The sequence below is a fragment of the Nicotiana tomentosiformis genome, chromosome 9 (genome assembly GCF_000390325.3).
Source record: "Nicotiana tomentosiformis chromosome 9, ASM39032v3, whole genome shotgun sequence".
In the NCBI taxonomy this organism is placed as follows: domain Eukaryota; kingdom Viridiplantae; phylum Streptophyta; class Magnoliopsida; order Solanales; family Solanaceae; genus Nicotiana; species Nicotiana tomentosiformis.
In genome coordinates, this window is record NC_090820.1 from 9,970,709 (window position 1) to 9,991,748 (window position 21,040).

At 38.1% G+C, this 21,040-nt stretch overlaps 1 protein-coding gene across 1 annotated transcript; it reads left to right on the top strand.

Annotated features, from left to right (window-relative positions):
- Positions 1–8,789: 8,789 nt before the first annotated feature.
- On the top strand, positions 8,790–10,359 carry LOC138898372 (uncharacterized). Its single transcript, XM_070184432.1, has 2 exons — positions 8,790–9,012; positions 9,977–10,359. Exons 1-2 carry the CDS (start codon positions 8,790–8,792, stop codon positions 10,357–10,359), a joined length of 606 nt encoding a protein of 201 aa, XP_070040533.1.
- Positions 10,360–21,040: the final 10,681 nt, after the last annotated feature.

Genomic DNA, 21,040 nt, shown 5'->3' on the forward strand with positions numbered 1-21,040 from the left:
CGACATCAATGATACATCAGTGTTTATGTTGGCATTTGGTACACTCGTTTCAACTTTTATTAATTTTGAATTTATTTTTGTGATTTTTGTGTTGCTATTGTTGTTATTTTAATTATTTATTATTAAAAATTAATCCTAAACTTGTTAAAAAAAGTGTTTAATAGATTGACTACGGCCAATGATAGGGAGGGTATCCCCGTTTTGAAACAAATCCTAATTAGCCCGGATTTATTCGTTAAATACAAGAAACATATAATCCTATTGTTTAAGGTTTTTCTAGAAGAACTGTTAAAAAAATAATTTTGCGATGATGAAGGAAATGCAGACTTGCCGAAATATTGGATTAAAGCGGAGAGAAGAAACTTTGGCCTTGCAGAAATAATTCAAGAAGATAACGATGCCTATAATAAAATTCTATCTACCAGAGACGACGGGGACGTGGAAAAACTAGTGTTACCAATTTTAAGTGAAGAACCACTAAAAGTGATCGAAAAATTATGTAAATTGTTCAAAAAGAATATGTAATTTTATTTTTACAAGTATTGAAATATAAATAAATGCTTATAACTTGTATTAGAAATATAATATTTACATTGCATTATATAAAATAGAAGGCACTTCATAGCCTTGAATTTTTTTATCCCGTAAAGTTTGTGCTTATTTAAATATAGCAATTTTTTTTAATTTTAATTTGAAAATATACCTAAGTAACCTTATAGCCCCCCTTATGTAGCCTCCCCTAGGACTGACAATGGTACTGATATGGTACCTCCAAAAATAAGCCCCGGTCCCCTTAAGGGACCCCCCTCCCCCCCAACGGTACCGTCCACTTACTCAGTCTCCTTAAGTATCCAGAACCCTCCTGTTAGAGAGCTCTATTTCCAGCCTAACCTAAGGGCCATATGTACAGACAGCCTACTCCTTAAAAAATAATTCAAATTATACATTAGTGCAACTTTTGCCACAGTCAAACTATAAAACACTAATCTAAAGTTTGAACTGCTACAGTTGAACTTCGGACTAGTTTGAATTGTTGTAGCTCAACTTCAGACTATCAATCTAAAGTTTGATTTTCTTTAGCTCAACTTTAGACCCTTGTGTTAATAGTCCGATAGTTAGTTTTGTATTGTCTATCATGTTCTCTTTTTGGGTTAAAAAGCGCAATATTGCAAAAATGAAAATAAATATAATTATAGAAGAACTAAAAAAAAACGTAAAACGACATCACTCACTATCGAAACACCCAGTTATGGGAAAAAGAAAATATAATTTTAATATGAGTATTCATCTCATGCCGACTATACTGTTAGATAAGTAATCATAGCAAATGTGTTTTACTACAGTAATAATCATAAATGGGATATTTTTCATCAGTTTGGAAGAGATTCTAGAATCACAGTGAAGGTGTCCTTCAATTCCAATGGAAATTCCATATTTCATAAGACGAGAGATGAAGTAGAGGAGAAATGGTGTGTGTTTGTGATGGTTAAATTTGCAATATCTTTTGTATTATGGCTAAATTGAATACATGCCACAAAATGGTTACCTGATGTAAATAATCCCCTAATCTAGTTTATTTTCAAGACATGGGAAAAAATGCAATATATTTCTAACAACATAATTAGAGAAAAGTTGTTCAGTTTCTTGCAAAAAATTAAAATACTATTACTTCACAAGTGTATTTCAATTTTAGGAATGTTTTTCAGTTTTTGCAAGCTATTAAACTTTTCTTTAATGATATTTGGTTGAAAAAAATTTCAAACATTTTTTTGAGTTTTTCAGATTTATTTTACTCTTTCTGAAAACAAAGTTAATAAAGTGCTTGGATTAGATTTTTCCGGGGCAAATACTAATTTATTCTCTGCCTACTTGTACAGTGACATCTTTAAGAATACATTTTTAAAAAAAAAGAAAAAATGCATAAAATTCCCCCTGAACTTATCTTGGATTTGCTACTATAGACTTATACTTTAGGGGGTCCTATTACCTACAAAACTATTTTGAAGTGTAATTAATTCCACCTTATTAGCTGACGTGACATAAATAACCGAACACGCATTTGATAATATTTTGCACGCGCATTTATTTCTTTATCATTTAAAACCTTTTTTTCATTTCCTCTCAAATTTAACGGCTGACCTCTTCCATTTCCGTTCTTTATTTATGTTAGCTTTTCGATTTCAAGCCATAATTCTTTTATTTTTCTTCAATTTCAACTTCTTCTTCTATTTTTCTCTTTTTATCCCATATCAAAAAAGAAAACTCAATTTCATTATCAGCTGAAGAGAAAAATGTCAGAGAGCCTTTATAAGTATTGGGTCAAAGCTATAAATACATGACCCGAGTCCACTATCCATTGACCGGAAAGAATAAAAGAAATACATGAGTACATAATTTTATTTTGGGATAGCTCAATATTAATAGTAGCGGATAAAATAAATTTGTAGTCTACTAAGTAGGTTCATCAACATGGTGTTCAATTGAACTATTATTTCCAACAGCCCTCCCCCCGCCCTCAAGTTGGAGGGTGACAAAAACCCCAACTTGCGCAAGATAAGGTGATGCTCAACACCACATAAGACCTTGGTGAATACAACCGCAAGATGGGAAGAGATAGGAGTATGCATCAGGTGAATGAGACCCTCATTGAGCTTTGTCCGAACAAAATGACAATCCAACTCAATGTGCTTGGTCCGTTTAAAAAAAAGACAGGAGTGTGGAGCAATATGTAAAGCAGCAAGATTGTCACAGAACAAAGTCACAGAGCAAGGAGCAGGCAGTTCAAAATCAAATAAGCATTTTGGCAACCCAAGTAACCGTAGCAACTGCCTTACTCATAGCCCTATATACATCTTCAGTTGAAGATAAGGAGACAATGCTTGTTTCTTGGATTTCCAAAGAGCCAAACTACTACATAGGACACAAAAACCAGAGACAGGCTTTTTAGTATCATGACAAGCAGCCCAGTCACTATCACAATACACAATTAAGTTGAGATCAGGAGAATTGTTCAAGAAAATCCCCAAAACAGAAGTCCCTTTTAAGTATCTCAACAAATTCAAAGCAACTTTCATGTGTGGGAAACAGGGATCTGCATAAACTAGGAAAGGTGTTGGATAGTAAAGGAGATGTACGTCCTGGTATGGGTCAAAAAATTCAACTTACTCACTAATAAATATGGATTTTAACCACTTATTAGTATCTTTTTGGTTTAGTTTTAGTCCGAAAGTATTAATTTTTTTCCTAAAACTAATAAAATTGTGCAAATTACAGGAATATTAGAGAATTGGACCTTAATGAATAAATCTAACTCAAAAAGAAGTGTTCCGTCTCAAAAATCAAGAAGAGGTGCAATAGGCCAAATGTGCGGTCCGTAGAAGGAATTATGTGGCCGCAGAAGAAAGTGCGGACTACAGAATTACCTCTACGGTCGCAGATCTAGTCCTGAAGCTCAGAGGATGATTGGAAAAATGCGGGATCGCACACAGTTTATGCAGCCACAAAACATGGCCGCACTTACAAAATTCAAAAAGTTTAGAGAGTGTGCAAAACGACCAAGTGTGAAGCCTTGCCAAAAGTGCAGTCGTAAAAGGAAAAGTGCGGCCGCAGAAACTGAAGTGCAGCCGTAGACTGAATTGTGCGGCTGCAGAAATCCTCCACCTGGAGAGATAAAAAAAGTGCGGACATCACATAAAATTGTGCAGCCGCAGAACCTCCCGAAGGGAATTTTTGTTAGCAAATTTTGGGCTACTATAAATAGATAGGAAATACTTTTTTAGGGCAAGTTTTATAGTTTTTAATGTTGTAGCCGTTATACTTTACTACTTTGGGTAATTTGTGACCAATTTGGGTGAAGAAACATTAGTTTTATCAATTTAATTTTTTTTTATGGCTTTAATTAGTTCTTCTTTTTTGTTTTCTTTAATTTCTATCATGAGTAGCTAGATTTTCTCTAGGGTTGTGACCCAACTCTAGTATGTAAACCTTATAGGTGATTAATCTAATGCTTGTTTATGATTGAGTATTTATTATTTAGCCTTGTTCATATATTATTTTTAGAATTAATGGCTGCAAATATTGATTAATGCCTATTTGACTTAGTTCTTACTTGAGAAAGATGGACTTAGTCTAGGAAAATGTAGCTAACCAAAAATTGGGCTAGTTAAGGTCTTGGCTAGCCTAATTAAAGGGTTTGAACTAGAGATAGGAAAAATTCGACTTGAGCTCATATCAACTATTTGAATTGATTTCCATTTGGGCTTGAGAAAGCCAATTTGGACAAAATTACTCTATAACCGAGAGGTATTGAGTTGGTAATTTAGAGTTGAGAGTTAAAATACACCCCGATCACTATAACAAACATTAATGTGATTTACCCATTAGGCTAACACCTAGGTGAAGGTTACATCCCTAGGCCTTTTACCTATTTGATAAAAATAACAAAAATAATTACTAGTCTTCTAGTCTCTTCCCTTTAGTTGATAACTGCTAGTGTTAATTTTAGAAGTAGAAAATAAAATCCCTTGTTTGGAAGTGCAATTAAGATCACCTGCTCTCATCAAGTGTACACCCTTACAACCACATTAAACTCCATGTGGAAATAGACTCCGAATCTTGTTGTGTACTATTCTTCCAACGACCGTTTTCACTCACTATTTAGTGTGGATTGGGCGTGGATCAATTTTTGGCGTCGTTGTCGGGGAGTTTTAACAATGTTAGCTATATATTTGAATGTGTTTTTGAAATATCTTCTTTCCCTTCCGTATTATTAACTTGTTGAAGAAATCATAGGTACAAACATGGTGAACAATGAGCTCAAAAATATGCCATCGGGGGACTTGGACGTCCAGAAGGAACAACTCGATGAGGTACCTCAAGTGCCACAATCGAATCGGCGAGGCTGGGTGCCACAAGACAACGTGCTCGTACCACCCCCACCTCCACCACCTCAACCACAAGTGGCACAACATCGGATATTGCCCAATAAAGGTTATGCTAGTGCAATGTTCCCCCTCGTATTAGGGCGAGAAACTTCCAAATTACCAATGTGATTCTTACTTTGCTAGAGTAATAAGGATTCTTCACCGGTGTGCCAAATGAAAATGCTTATAAACATTTGAAAGGTTTTGTGGATACGTGTTGGGGGAGCAAGCAAACTAATATTTCCGAGGATGCTTTGAGGCTAAGGCTTGTTTCCTTCTCCCTATGGGGTAAAGCTTTAGATTGGTTAGAACGTTTGTCAAATCATTTAATACATACTTGGGATGAGTTTGCGACGAAGTTTATTGTTAAGTTTTTCTCCCCCGGGAACATGACTACTCTTCGGGCTATAATTTTGCTGTTCAAGCAAGAGCCTAACAAACCTTTTCATGAGATTTGGAAGAGATATCGGACAATGATTAAAGAGTGCACAAATAATAAAATGACTGATAACATGATTCAACAAACTTTCTACTGTAGTATCAATACTACGAACCAATGTGTGGTCAAAATTGGTCGGTGAAAACTTTATGACAACACCTTATGCAGAGGCATGTGAAATTCTTAATGAGATGGAGGAAACGCCATCGGCTTGAAAGTCCAGAGTTGATGTTCCACAAGGTGATCCCAACATGATACATCTACACAAAGAGTTGCAAGACCATGGGCAAGCCATTGGCAAATTGACAACGACCAAGACTCAACTAGCAAAGGCCCAACTTATTCAAGTGAAAGCTTCTAAGCAAGTGCATGCCATGGAGGGAGTTAATGTATTGGTGAACAAAAAGAGGACCAAGGGTCCATAAATGTAAACCCGAGTGGAGAACTATGTGCAAGATGATGGTAGTTTTGATCAAGGTGATTCTTATCATGAGAAACAAGAGGATGTTCAATATGTAAATAATTTTTAAGGGCAAAGAAACCACTTCCAAGGCTTAAATCAACAACAATGGTGACCACAAAATAACCAAGGCAATTAGAGTTCTAACAATCATGAAAATTGGCATAATAACAACAATCAAGAAAATTGGAGTGAAAACAACCATGGAAATTGCAGAGGCGACAATCAAGGTGGTTGGGAAAACAATCAATGCAACCGGGGGTCGGGATTTCAAAGGCCGCCAATGCATCAACAACCGAGCCACCCACCTCCTTATACTTTCCATGGTTCAAGTTCTTCAAACAATGAGATGGGTCGTGTTGAGATAATGTTTAAGCAAATAATGGAAAAGAAGGCCGATTCGGATGCCCAACTTGCCTCACACAAGACATCACTCCTTAATCTAGATGTTCAAATGGGGAAAATCTCTCAAGCTCTAATTTCTCTTTCTAAGGGTGCACTACCAAGTGACACAGTGGTGAACTCAAATGGTGGAAACAATATGGGGCATGCTATGGCGGTTATCACAAAAAGTGGCAGAGGCGGGAATGCAACCAACTCAAGTGAAAGGCGACTTGTAGATGATGACCAAGTTGTACAAGAGGAAGACATCACAAACAATGTTGTCCAAGAAAATGATGAGGTTCAGATTAATATTGATGATAGTGTTGAAGATACTCAAGAGGAGGTGAACCCGTCTAGGGAGTACGTCATTGACATATCGGAACTGGTAGTGCAAAAGGCTAGGGCACCATTGCCTAAGCCTCCACCTCCCTACCCTCAAAGACTTGCCAAGAAAAATAGTGAGAATCAATTCAAGAATTTCATTCAAATGATAAAGAGTATTTCGATTAATGTGCCATTGGTAGAAGCTTTGGAACAAATGCTCGGTTATGCAAAGTTTATAAAAGACCTTGTGACCAATAAGTGGTCAATAAATTTTGAAACTATCAAGGTCACTCATCAAGTGAGTGCAATTGATCATTCCATGGCTCCTAAGTTGGAGGATCCCGGTGCTTTCACGATTCCTTATATAATTGGGAGTGCCGAGTTTGCTAAAGCTCTTTGTGATCTTGGGGTGAGTATCAATTTGATGCCCTATTCGATTTTCAAAACTTTGGGAATTAGGAAACCCAAACCCACTTCTATGAGGTTGCAAATGGTCGATTGTACCATGAAGAGGCCGTTGGGTGTTATTCAAGATGTTTTGGTCCGGGTTGATAAGTTCATTCTTCCGGTGAACGTTGTTATTCTAGATTGTGATGTTGAGTATAAAGTGCCTATCATTCTTGGGAGACCTTTCCTTGCTACGGGTAAAACTCTTTGTGATGTGGAATCCGGAGAACTTACTTTCCAAGTTGGCGATGAACAAATGGTATTCCATGTGTGTAAGTCTATACGGAAACCAAATAGAAATGAGGGTGTGTTCTTTAGTGGATTTGGTTACCGATGTTATTGTTAATGGTACAAGTACTACAGTCAACATTAGTGATATGTTGGAAGCCGGTTTTCTCAACTTTGATGATGACGAGATGGATGGTTTTATGAAATGTGTGAATTCTTTGCAAGGAATTGGGTCATACAACTATGCACCCCGAATGTTATCTTTGGATCTTGAGAATAGGAAGACTCCTCCTACAAAGGCTTCTATTAAAGATCCACCTACTTTGGATTTGCAGCCATTGCCTCCACACCTTCGGTATGAATTTCTAGGACCTTGTTCTACTTTACCGGTTATTCTTTCCTCTTGTTTGACTAACATGTAGGTTGATTTCACATTAGCGGTGTTGCAAAGAGGAAGAAGCTATTGCGTGTACATTAGAGAACATTCAGGGTATAAGCCCAGCCTTTTTCATGCATAAGATCAAGTTGGAGGATGGTGATAAACCGTCCATTGAACATAAAAGAAAACTCAATGAGGCTGTGAAAGAAGTTGTCAAGAAGGATATTATCAAGTGGGTGGATACCGTGATTGTCTACCCCATCTCCGATAGTTCATGGACCTTTCCGGTGCAATGTGTCCCAAAGAAGGGGGGCATGACGGTGGTTACTAATGATAAAAATGAGTTGCTTCCTACAAGAACGGTGACCGGTTGGACGGTTTGTATAGATTATCGTAATATCAATAAAGTTACAAGGAATAATCACTTTCCACTTCCTCTCTTAGACCAAATGCTATATAGATTATCCGGCCGAACTTTCTATTGTTTTCTTGATGGGTACTCGGGCTACAACCAAATTTTTATTGCTCCGGAAGATCAAGAAAAAATAACCTTTACCTGTCTCAATGGTACCTTTGCTTTCAAGAGGATGCCATTGGTTCATGCAATGCACAAACGACTTTTCAACAGTATATGATGGCTATTTTCACGGACTTGGTGGAGGACTACCTTGAAGTTTTCATGGATGATTTTTCGGTGGTTGGGGATGTTTTTGATGATTGTCTTGCAAATTTGGACAAAGTGTTGGCTAGATGCGAAGAGACCAACTTGGTGCTCAATTGGGAGAAATTCCATTTCATGGTTGAGGAAGGCATTGTCCTTGGCCATAAAATCTCAAAGAATCAAAGTGAAGTTGACAAGGCGAAGATTTAGGTAATTTCTAAGCTTCCACCCCGAACTTCGGTGAAGGGTGTGCAGAGTTTCCTAGGCCATGCAGGTTTCTACCGGCGCTTTGTCAACAATTTCTCTAAAGTGGTGAACCCATTGTGTAAGCTCCTTGAGAAGGATGCCATAGTCTATTTCAATGATGATTGTATGAGGGATTTTGAATTATTTAAGCTCAAGTTGACAACTAATCTTACCATTACCTCTCCAAATTGGAGTTTGCCTTTTAAACTCATGTGTGATGCAAGTGACGAAGCGGTTGGGGCTATTTTGGGGCAACGTGTTAACAAAGTTTTTATCCGGTTTACTATGCTAGTAAGACCATGAATAGTACCCAAATCAATTACACCTTTATAGAGAAAGAACTCCTTGCTATTGTGTTTGCAATTGAGAAGTTCTGCCCGTACTTGATGGATGCAAAGGTTATTGTCCACACGGATCATGCGGCGCTTGGCTATCTTATGAGAAAAAAGGATTCTAAAGTCCGGTTGATGAGATGGGTATTCTTGTTGAAAGAATCTGATATTGATATTCAATATAGGAAAGGTAGTAAAAATCAAGTGACGGACCACTTGTCTGGTTTGGAGGAGGAGGAGAGGCCACATGATGGCCTTAAAATCAATTACTCCTTCCCCGATGAGCAACTTTTGACAATTTCAATAAATGAGGTGCCATAGTTTGCGAACTTGGCAAATTTACTTGTGAGTGAAATCATTCCGAATGCGTTCTCTTTAAACCAAAGGAGGAATCTCAAGAGAGATTATCAAGATTATTATTGGGATGAACCATACCTTTTATGAATTTGTAGGGAAGTGGTGAGTAGAAGGTGTGTACCCGAATAAGAGCAAGGCGATATTCTTGGTACTTGTCATTCTTCGCCATATGGTGTTCATATTGATGGAGCAAGAATGGTGGCCAAAGTTCTTAGTTGTGGTTTCTATTGGCCTACTCTTTACAAGGATGCAAGTGACTTAGTAAAACGATGTGATGAATGTCAACGGGCACATGGAATTTCAAAGAAAAATGAGATTCCTCTCACAACCATCTTGGAGATTAATATTTTTGATGTTTGGGGCATTGACTTTATGGGCCCTTTTGTGAGTTCTTGTGGAAATATTTACATCTTGGTAGTGGTGGATTATGTATCCAAATAGGTTGAGGCCATTGCCTAACACAACAATGAGGCTAGAAGTGTAGTGGCTTTCTTGAAGAAGAATATTTTTACAAGATTTGGTACTCCATGTACAATCATAAGCGATGGGGGTTCACACTTTTGCAACAAGGCTTTTGACACTTTACTTACTAAGTATGGTGTTACTTACAAGGTAACGACTCCCTATCATCCATAAGCCAGTGGTCAAGTGAAAGTATCCAACCGGGAGATAAACAGTATCTTGTCTAAAATGGTGAATGCTAATCGGACGGATTGGTCCAAGAAGCTTGATGATGTATTAAGGGCTTATCAGACGGCTTAAAAAACACCTATCGGAAATTTCTCCATACTATTTAGTGTTCTGGAAAGCTTGTCATCTTTCGGTGGAACTAAAGAACAAGGCAATGTGGGCTTTAAAGAAATTGAATCTTGATTGGTATGTAATCGCTAACTTGCGGGTTGCAAACTTAAATGAATTCGATGAGTTCAGATACCATGCATATGAGAGTTCGTCCTTGTACAAAGAAAAGCTTAAATATCTTCATGACAAATACATTTGGAACAAAGAGTTCAAGGTGGGTGATCTTTTATTATTGTTTAACTCAAGGTTGGGGATGTTTTCCAGAAAGCTAAAATCCAAGTGGAGTGGTCCATTTGAAATTGTTAGTGTGACACCTTTCGGTGCATTGGATTTGAAGAACAAGAACAATGAATTATTTGAGTCAATGGTAACCGAGTGAAGCACTACTTGGGTAAAGTTGGAGAGAGCCACGCGGTGGAGGTCATTTACTTCACTTGAAGATGCTTTGACATTGCATCGTACCGCGACGTTAAATCAGGCACTTCATGGGAGGCAACCCAAGTTCTTTTACTTTTTTTATTTTGTAGTTAGGTGTTATTTATTGTTTCTAACTTTAGTTGAAGTATGCTACATGAAAGAAGGGTGGACAAAAATAGCTAAGTGTTGAAGAAAATGTGGATCGCATATTTTAATTGTGCGGCCGTAGAATTATTTGTGCCACATCAGAAGAGCTTTTGCGGTCGCATATTTCACATGTGGACCGCATTTCTGGAAGCTCGACAAAATGCTAAATTGCAAACTCTCTGAAGTTTGAGCCTGTCAGTGCGGGGCTATTATGAGGCCGCGAGAGGAATTGTGCAGCCGCACTCAAAATTATGCGGACTGCACAAGTTACATAGACCACTACTGCCCAGGTGAAGGAGTTCGAACCGCACTTGGAATTGTGCGGTGGTACTCAACCCTTTTCTCTTTCAAAGTCTAAGTATAAATAGAAGTTATTCTTTCATTTTACAGTTTTCACCCACCATGGAATCATTGTTGCTCTACAAGCTTTACTGAGAGATTTTCACTGCCAACCACACATACCTACCTGTGCTCACACATCTAGTGCGCTCATCTCATCGGGTATGCTTCACTTCATGTTTATATTTTGTGTTAGTTTAATTATTGTAATTTTTTTAGTTTCTTTTTAGGCAATCTGTTATTAGATTTCATCTATGTGTCCATGTAGGGTAGATCTATGTTGGGTAGTCATTGATACATGCTAAAATGGGTTGGGTTAACTAGATTTGATGCGTATACCATGTTTCCATATCAATTTGTACAAGTAATTAAAAATATCTAAAGTGAAAAAACATGACTGCTCATTAATTTTCAAACCTACGGTAGCACTTGAATTTGTGTGGTCCGCAGTTTGGTTGTTCTGGGCAACTGGTGAAGGCAAGTGCTTTCGCGGTCGCACTTTAATTGCACGGACCACAAAATTCTTAGAATGGCCGCACTTACGTCTGCACTATCTATTAGAGACTTGTCTCTTGAGAAAGCAGATGTGCGGACCTCACTTAAAATTCCAGGGACCGCAGATGAATTATGCGGCCGCACTTTGCCATCGCACTATCTTCAGAGAGGAGTCAACTGAGCCTCCGAACTTTGTTGACAAAAGTGCGACCAAACATGAAAATGCGCGGTCTGCACTCCCATTCTGCAGCCGCACAATAGAAAAGTGCGGACCGCATATCCAATATTTTGTTGAAACCCTATTGTGTCCACACTGTTCACCCTTGCTCACACAAGTCCTGACTGTGTTGAATGATGATGTGCAACTAACAATACTCTTTGTTTTAATACAGACAATGGTTCGATCACAAGGCCCCGACGAAACTGCCAAAGGTAGAGGAGACTATTCTAGGGGTCGAGGCAGAGGTGCCTTACCCCTCAGTGTGCCCAAGACTATTCGGAAGAAGGCCACAACAAGAAGATATATGGGTGCAGACCCCTCCGAGTCTAGTTCTTATGCCTCATCTAGGGAGGTTTCCGAGAGAAACTCTGTGTCTATTCCGGGGGAGCAGGTAGCTGTATAATCCAGGCCACATGGGCTATTGGAGCCTCTGGATGTGGCTTCATCATCTCACAACACTTTCAAGGATTTGAAAAGTGATAGCCAGGCTTCTGAACTAGTTGCTCCATATTCCGGTGCATAGGATATTCCAGTTTATCGAAAAAGGGGATAAGGTACATCTACGGGGGTTAAGAGGACAAAGAAGAAGGAAGCATGGGAAGGCAGATTTATGAGTTTGGCTGCATTCACCGATTTTCGGATGCGGTGGCCGGTGAGATCTTTGACACATAAGAGGTAGTTTCTGAGGGATCTTGATAAATACAATCTGGCAGTGTTGGAGAAATTCAAATCGAGAAAGGAATAAATGTTGTTTATTGAGAAGGTCGTAGATGTCAAGGAGCACCTTGTCAGTCAGTTCTATGTCAACATTTCACACATTTCCAAGGGGACAAAGGTGACCAAAGTACGCAACCTTAAGGTGAAGTTTGATCAGCACACGCGGAATATGTACTTGTGTTTTGAGGACGTGGAGCCAAAGGAGTACCTAGAGAAGTTGGCATTGAAAGATAAGGCCGGCCGTGGCTTGCTGAGATCTTAGCACCACGACCACCTCCACCATGGATCACTGCTGGGGTACCCATTCAACGGAGTACATTGAGCTTTGAGGCAAAAGGTTGGTAGACCTATGTGTGTAGTAGGCTTGACCTATGCCAGAATAAAAACAACTTGCCTATTCCATAGGCAGTTCTAGTGCCTTCTATATGGTCCGGTAACCGATCAATGTGGGTGCCCTGATGTCGGCCAACATCGCTTTGGCAGCGTAGCCGACTAACATGGCTTACCCCTACCCCAACACTATTACAGAGTACCTCACTGATATAAAGGTAAAGCCAAAGCCATTTGATACGAAAGTGAAGCCAAAGAAGCCGTTTGAGTGGTACTTGCTACAGGATCCGACAAACCCAAAGAAAAGTGCTCAGCCCTCTACTACCACAGGCCAGTCTGATGAGTCGATAGTTGTAGTTTCTGACACAGATCATATTCCATCTACATCAGCTGATCCCTTTACCAGTGAAGCAGCTATGCCTCCTCCCATAGCTCCTAGGGCAGTCCCTACACCGGTTTTGATGCTGGTGCCCATGCCTAAAGGCCCACTTTCTGCTTTGCGAGTCTCCCAGACATTGGCGAGTCTCAACAACTAAATGGAGGCAGCTACTTCAAAGCTGTCTGAGATATCTAGTACTGTTACAAACAGTCATCCACACAGGCACCTCGGGAGTCTACTGAGTTTGATGAGAAGCTGCGCAAGATTCTGGACAACTAGAAGGTGATCATGGAAACTCTAGTACATCATGGTCCAATTATTGAGGGCTTGACCAAAGAAGTGAAGAGAATAAGAAAGTCCCAAGCCAGCAAAAAGTCAGCGGATAAGCTTAGGAAAGAGGTGACCCGACTAGCTACATCTGGGGACTTACCATTTGATATGTTGCTTGACCCAGACCAGTCCACCCCGGATCCATCTGCACATGTTGCACTAGCTGGCTAGTTTGAGGAGCCATGCCTTGCTACCGACATTGCTGATGCAGTGCATGCGATGTTTTCCACTCCCGCCACTCCTCCAGATATGACGATGATGATATATAGTTGGCTGAGCCAACAAAAGTTGATGCTGCTGGGGACACTGAGATGTCCAAGGATGCTTAGGGAGTTTCTTCGCTCTCTTTCTCCTTTCACTCTTATTTTGTTAAGCATTGGGGACAATGCTTACTTTTATTCGGCGGGTAAAATTTATTTGATACATTTGGACTATAATAATTGGATGATTCTGTTTCTTTGAATTTTATCTATCTTTAGTTAGTTATTGCTTTCATTAGCTTCTTCAATTGTTTGCTTTGATTATTGTTTTATTAGTAGCTTCTTTTTATGTTAGTAGTTTTCATGTTCTTCATAGTAGTATGGATAATAAGCCTTAGTTTTTCTTAATGCCACGGTTCTTTACAAAGGTAATCTTTTGTGTGAACCGCGTGACTCTTCCTAAGGATGGATGGTGTGACAACTTCCTTAAGGGAATGAGTCCATTATGTTTAGATAACAATAATAGTAGTAGTAATGAATAAAAACCCTAACCAAGTCATTCTCTAAAAAGATTTATTCATTCTTCATTTAGCACCAACACACTTCTTATGGTTTTAAACAAGATTTGTGAAAGCAAATAGCTCTAGCTAGTGACTTTAAGACTCTTGAGTTGACTTTGATAATCATTGAGTGGTTAATTGGACCGTAGTGATCTTTAACTTTTTGTGATTGTTGTAGGCTTTAGACTCTATCCTCTTTTACGGTCTAGTTGCATGAGGGGTGAGGTGATTTGTGTTGCTAGTCCAAGTATTCGTGTGAATGGTCTACAACTTGCCGCAAATGTGCTTCAAAGCGAAATCCTAAGTTTGCTTGATTTGGAAGATGATTGTAGGATTTCTTTGGTCCGTTTGAGCTTTCTATTTCCACCCAATCCTTGTTATCCCTAGTCAACCCCTTTTGAACTTTTAGCCTTTCTTAATTGGTAACCATGCTACAAGCCTTTACATGTTCTATTGTAATCCTCTCTTGGCACCCGGACCTTCCTTAACACTCTTATGAAATACGTGGATTAAAGAATAAGTTTGGGGGAGAGTTGAGGAATTTGAAAGAGGTATCAAGGCATCAAAAAGAGAAAAAGAAATGATCTCTATTAAAAGAGAAGGCAAGCAAATAAAAGAAAATGGCAAAAAGAGAATAAAAAGAAAGGTTGATGAAATCAAAAGAAGGCAACTATATCTAGTATGAGCATCAAGGGAGAAAAAGAATGAAATGAACGAGAAAGAGTGATGTCAAGTCTCTCTAGCCCCCAAGAAAAAGGAAATGCCTCTAAGAGTTGGTAAATGTGAGCCAAGAAATGAAAATGTGGAGTGCTTAAGCAAGGGTGTAACCACTTATCCCATATAGTATCCTATCCCAATCCAAAAGCCTTCATTACAACCCGAAAGAAGTCCTACTTGATTTTGAACCGAGTAGGCTTACATTAGTAGTGATCTACATGAGGGGAAAGCCTATGGTACTTGAAGCCTTACTTGTGATATTCTTTTGTGAGAGAAGATTGAACCTTTCATTGATCTAAAAATTGAGTTCTAACTCTTGAAGTGAGCTTGGCAAATGAAGGGTAGAGGAGAAAAAGTTTGGATTCCACCGTGGTCTACATGATAGAGAAAGAGTCCTTGGTGAGTGAAGTCAATTCTTGAATCACAAGTCACCTTAGAGATATATGTGCATAGTATGTGATTTGCCACCTTGTTGAAAATACATGAGTATGGTAGGTAATTGTTGGTCCCAATTGAGTATGAATGGCTTATAATTGACTCTTTGAAATGACCTTTCACTTTGAATAGGTGGGAACTAATCTATTTGCTTGAGGACAAGCAATGACTTAAGTCTAAAGGAGTTGATAATTGTGGATATTAACCACTTATTAGTACCTTATTGCTTTAGTTTTAGTCCGAAAGTGTTGATTTTTATTTCCAAAACTAATGAAATTGTGCAAATTGCATAAATGTTGGAGAATTGGACCTCAACAAAGAAATCTAACTCAAAATGGAGTATTCTGACTCATAAAGCAAGAAGGAGTGCAGAAGGCCAAAATTGCGATTCGTAGAAGGAATTCCTCGGCCGCAGAAGAAAGTGTAGACCGAAGAATTACCTCTGCGGCCGCATATCTGGTACTTGAAGCTCAGAGGATGATTGGAAAAGTGCGGACCGCAAACAATTTGTGCGTCCGCAAAACATAGTCACACTGACAAGAATTCAAAAAGTTCAGTGAAGCCTTGCCAAAAGTGCAGTCGCAGATGGAAAAGTGCAGCCGCAGAAGCTGAAGTGTAGCTGCAGACTGAATTGTGTGGCTGCAGAAATCCTCCATCTGCAGAGATAACAAAAGTACGGACCACACATGGAATTGTGCCGCCACAGAACCTCCCAAATGACATTTTTGTCAGCAAATTTTGGGTCATTATAAATAGACAGAAAACACTTTTTTTAGGGCAAGTTTTATAGTTCTTAGTATTGTAGCCATTGTACTTAACTACTTTGGGTAATGTGTGTCCATTTTGGATGAATATACATTAATTTTATCAATTTAATTTTGTTTTATGTCTTTAATTAGTTCTTTTTCTTTGTTTTCTTCAATTTCTATCATGAGTAGCTAGATGTTTTCTAGGGTTGTGACCCAACCCTAGTGTGTAAACCTTAGGAGTCATTAATATAATACTTGTTTATGATTGGATGTTTATTATTTAGCCTTGTTCATATATTATTTCTAGAAATAATGGTTGCAAAAATTGATTCATGCCTATTTGACTTGGTTCTTACTTGAGAAAAAGGGACTAGTCTAGGAATACTTGGCTAACAAGAAATTGGGCTAGTTAAGGTTTTGGCTAGCCTAATTGAAGGGTTTGAACTAGAGATAGGGAAAATCCGACTTGAGCTCATATCAACTATTTGAATTGATACCCAATTAGGCTTGATAAAACCAATTTGGGCAAAAATCACTCTATAACCGAGAGATTTTGAGCGGATAATTTAGAGTTGAGAGTTATAATACACCTCGATCACTAAATCAAGCATTAACGTGATTTAACCATTAGGCTAACACCTAGGTGAAGGTTACATCCCTATTCCTTTTACCCATTTGATAAGAATAACAAAAATAATTACTAGTCTTCTAGTCTCTTTCCTTTAGTTGATAATTGCTAGTATTAATTTTTAGAAATAGAAAATAAAATTTTTTGTTTGGAAGCCCAATTAAGATCATTTTATCTACTCTCATCAAGTGTACACCCTAACACCCACATTAAACTCCCTGTGAAAATCGACTTTAACTCTTATTGGGTATTATTCTTTCAACGACCATTTTCACTCATTATTGAGTGTGGATTGGGTGTGGATCACCCACAAGACATTTGTACTGACCAAGATGAGGCAATAGATCACTTTCACCGACCCTCATTTTGGAGTTGATCTCAAGTGGACAGACCATTGAGGTAGCATCAGAAGAATGAAACTCATCAAGCAAATCATGAAGGAATTTCTTTTAATGAAGCAGAACACCAGAAGCAGAAGGCAAAACCTCAATTCCAAGAAAATAGTGGAGAGACCCCAAATCCTTTATCTTGAACTGAGCATGTAGAAAACTTTTAAGTGCCACCAACTCATGAGGATCATTCCTAGTTAAGATATTATCATCCACACATATTGCTAGTATGATAAGAGAATCCCCAGAAGATTTGGTAATAATCAAGTACTCATTTAAGAGAGTGAACATATCATTTGGAATATAAGGGTATACCATTGTCAAGAAGCTTAACGCGAACCATATAAAGATCTCTACAATTTACAAACTAATGGAGTAGAAGAATAAGAAGAGGATGGAATGACTAAGCCAGGAGGAGGTTTCATGTAGACCTCCTCATCCAAATCACCGTGAAGAAAGGCATTATTGAAATCCAACAAAAATATAGGCCAATGCTTCTTAATGGATACATAAATAAGAGTTTTGACAATGGATAATTTGACAACAAGAGAAAAAGTCTCAGTAAAGACAACACCCTCAACCTGAGTGTCACCTCTAACAACCAACCTAGCCTTAAACCTTTATATGGAGGCATTAGCCTTATATTTAACTTTATACACCTATTTGCAACCAATAGGCTTCTTCCCTTTAGGCAAGAGAATAAGTTGCCAAGTCTCATTGGCTTCCAAGTATCAAATCCCTATCTCATAGCATGTTGCCACTTAGGAATAGCTACATCCTTAGAATAGATATGAGGTTCAAAAGCATGATGATGAATCACAACAGAAGAAGTAGAACTGGATTAAAGAAGGAGGCAGGAGGAGCACAAATATAATCCTTGAGATAGGAAGGAGGATTATAAGGTCTAGAAGATTTCCTAAGGGAAGGAGCAGACGGAGTAGGAATGACAGGAGAAGGAGAAGAACAAAAGATACTGGAAGAAGAGTAAATAGAAGAGGAAGAAGGAGATGAGGAGGAAGTAAAAGAAGAAGTTTGAGCGGGCACTACAGAAGGAGGAGAGTTATCAGAGAAGTCAAAAATAGAGAAAGAAAAAGGAAGAGTAGGTGGAGAAGCAGCAATGCTGGAGGATTGAGAAAAAGGGAAAATATGCTCACATCTCTAAAAACAAAATATGACTTAGAGACAAGAGAATATAACTTGTACTCTTTTTTAGCAAAAGGATATACCTAACAAGACACAAGGAGTAGCTCTTGGTTGGAACTTATCCCTATGAAACTTTGGAACATTAGAGTAACAAAGATAACCAAAAGCTTTAAGATGGGAATATGAGGGAGTTTTTTATAAAGCACTTCATAAGGTCTTTTGCTCTTCAATAAAGGAGATGTAAACCTGTTGATAAGTTAGGTAATTGTGAGAATCAAATCACCCTAAAATGTAATGGGAAGAGAAGATTGAAAAGCAAAGCTCTAGTAATTCAAGAAAATGTCTATGTTTTCTTTCCACAACACCATTTAGCTCTGGTGTATGGGGAAAGGAGGTCTGATGAATAATGCCCTTTTCAGAGAGAGAAAAAAAAGAACCAAACAGACTAGAGCCAAGTTCCAGGGCATTATCACTTCTAAGATTCTGCACTTTGGTGGAAATTATGTTTCAACCATGGATATGAAAACTTTAAGAAGGTCAAAAGCATTAATTTTAACTCCATAAGATGAGTCCAAGTGGATCTAGAAAAGACATCAACTATTGTTAGAAATATTTGGCCCCGTCTGAACTGATAGTATGATAAGGCCCACAGGTATCCAAATGAATTAACTGAAAATGTTTAGTAGTTTGTATAGAATTGTCTAGGAAAGACAACCTGATTTGCCTGGATAAAGGGTAAATAGGGTAAGAAAATAATTTTTTCTGTGAGATGGATGAGGAAATAGCAGCAATACATCTCATTTTTTGAAAAAGTAGCATGACCAAGCCTATAATGCAAAGAACATCCATTTTATTGATATTATTTGCACTTGTAAGACTACCAGACTCACTAGATGAAGAACTCTCAACAACAGGTCAAGAAACAGATTCAAAACATGAGTAAAACTATCAACAACATTCAAACTAGAGATGGAACTTACAGAATTGAAAGGAATGGCACATTCAGTGAGAGGTGTCACAGTAGGTGTGGAGTAGAACTTGTACAATCCATTATCCACTTTACCAAGTACCAGTGGCTTCTTTATTGAACGACCCTGAAACATACCTATAATACTAGTAAATAGGACAATACATTAAAGTTGAATGGTCAGTTTGTGAATAGATATCAGGTTGTAGTGAAATGTGGGCACATATAAGATATTGTGAAGAGCGATGTCAGTAGACAAGGTTAGAGAGATAGTGTTAGAAATCTTAACTTTATAACCGTTGGATAATGAAACAAGATAGGGAATATGAAGGACTTAAATATTAAAAAAAAGAGTTTTATTTAAAGTCATGTGGTCTGAAGCTTCAGAATCTACAATCCAAATGGAATTATCTACTTGTGGTAACATGCAAGCCTTGAATGACACACCGGTAGGGAAGAGCTTACTAACAAAGTTTGCAGATGCTATGAGTGGGTTGTAATGGGAATGATGAGATATATGGCAGTATTGCAATAGTGATTTCAACTAAGTGTACTGATCTATAGTTAGACCAGGAATAAAAGACCTCTCCTCATTGCTGGAACCATCAGAAGTGGATGGACATGCAGACACGTTGGTAGAAAACTCAACTTCAACATTAACTGCAGTCCTTCTAGGTGTAGAGGATGACTCGTTGAACTTAAAATTTGGAGGAAATCCATGCAATTTATAACATCTATCAATAGAATGTCCTGGCTTCTTACATTATTTACAAACAACCTTAGTCTTTGGAGGCTCAAAACTGATTTTAGAGGGAAAACTCTACTTAGGAAAACTCTGCTTGGACACTCGAGCATTAAACAAAGAAGAAATGGAGGAAAGTTAAGACGTATGTGACAACTGTCTTTTTGCTTCTCATCCAATAGTAGGATGTATAAACTGTGCTGATGGAAGGGAAAGTCTTATTCATAAGGATGTTGATCGTAGTTTGGATATACAGTGTTGTTCAGTCCCATAAAAAATTCATAAACTCTCTGGACGTATTCCTTCTTTTGGTAATCAGATTTAGCTCCACAAGAAGAACAATTACTCACTCAACTCAGGGATAAAGCATGCAACATCGATAGATCCTTGCGATATATGGGCTAAATCCTTCTTAAATTCATAAACCCTAGTAACATCAGCTTTTCCATAATGTTCCTCCAATTTATTTCAAATATCCTTGGCAAATTCCCAGTACTCAATACACCGCGCTATTTCTTTAGTCAAAGAGTTGATTAGCCAGGAGATGACAAGATCGTTGCACCTTTATCATTGTCAAGGCAAGAGGTGAAGTAAAAGGTAGCTTCTCAGATGAGCCATTAATGAAGTCTAAAATATTCCTTACAGATAGAGAGACCAGAATAGTTCTTCTCCAGCTCCCATAGCAACTCCCAGCAAAAGAATCAGAAACCAAAGATGTTCCTAGAATGTTCGATGAATAAACGTATAGAGGATGGCAGAGATGCGTATAATCCTCCTTATGAAAAACGATGCGAGATGAGGAAGAGGTAGTAGATGAATAATTATCATCTAGTATTTCGGAAATCAGAACCCTAATTTCACAATTACATAAGTAATACCAAAATATCGATTTACGAGCAGAACCCTAGCATTCAAGAAAACTGACAAAATTGATGAATTGATGAATCAAATGAACCAATACATGAAGATTGCAGAGTATAAAATCATCGAATAATTTCAAATTATTGGCGAAATTGCCGAAAAGATAGAGCAGCGGAAAGAAAAATCCCAACAAAATCAAACGATAATAAGATCGATATGCAGCTAGTCACCATCAGAGGCTAGATATATAGCTCTAATAGCATGTTAACATGAGGAAATCGAAGGAAAATGATGA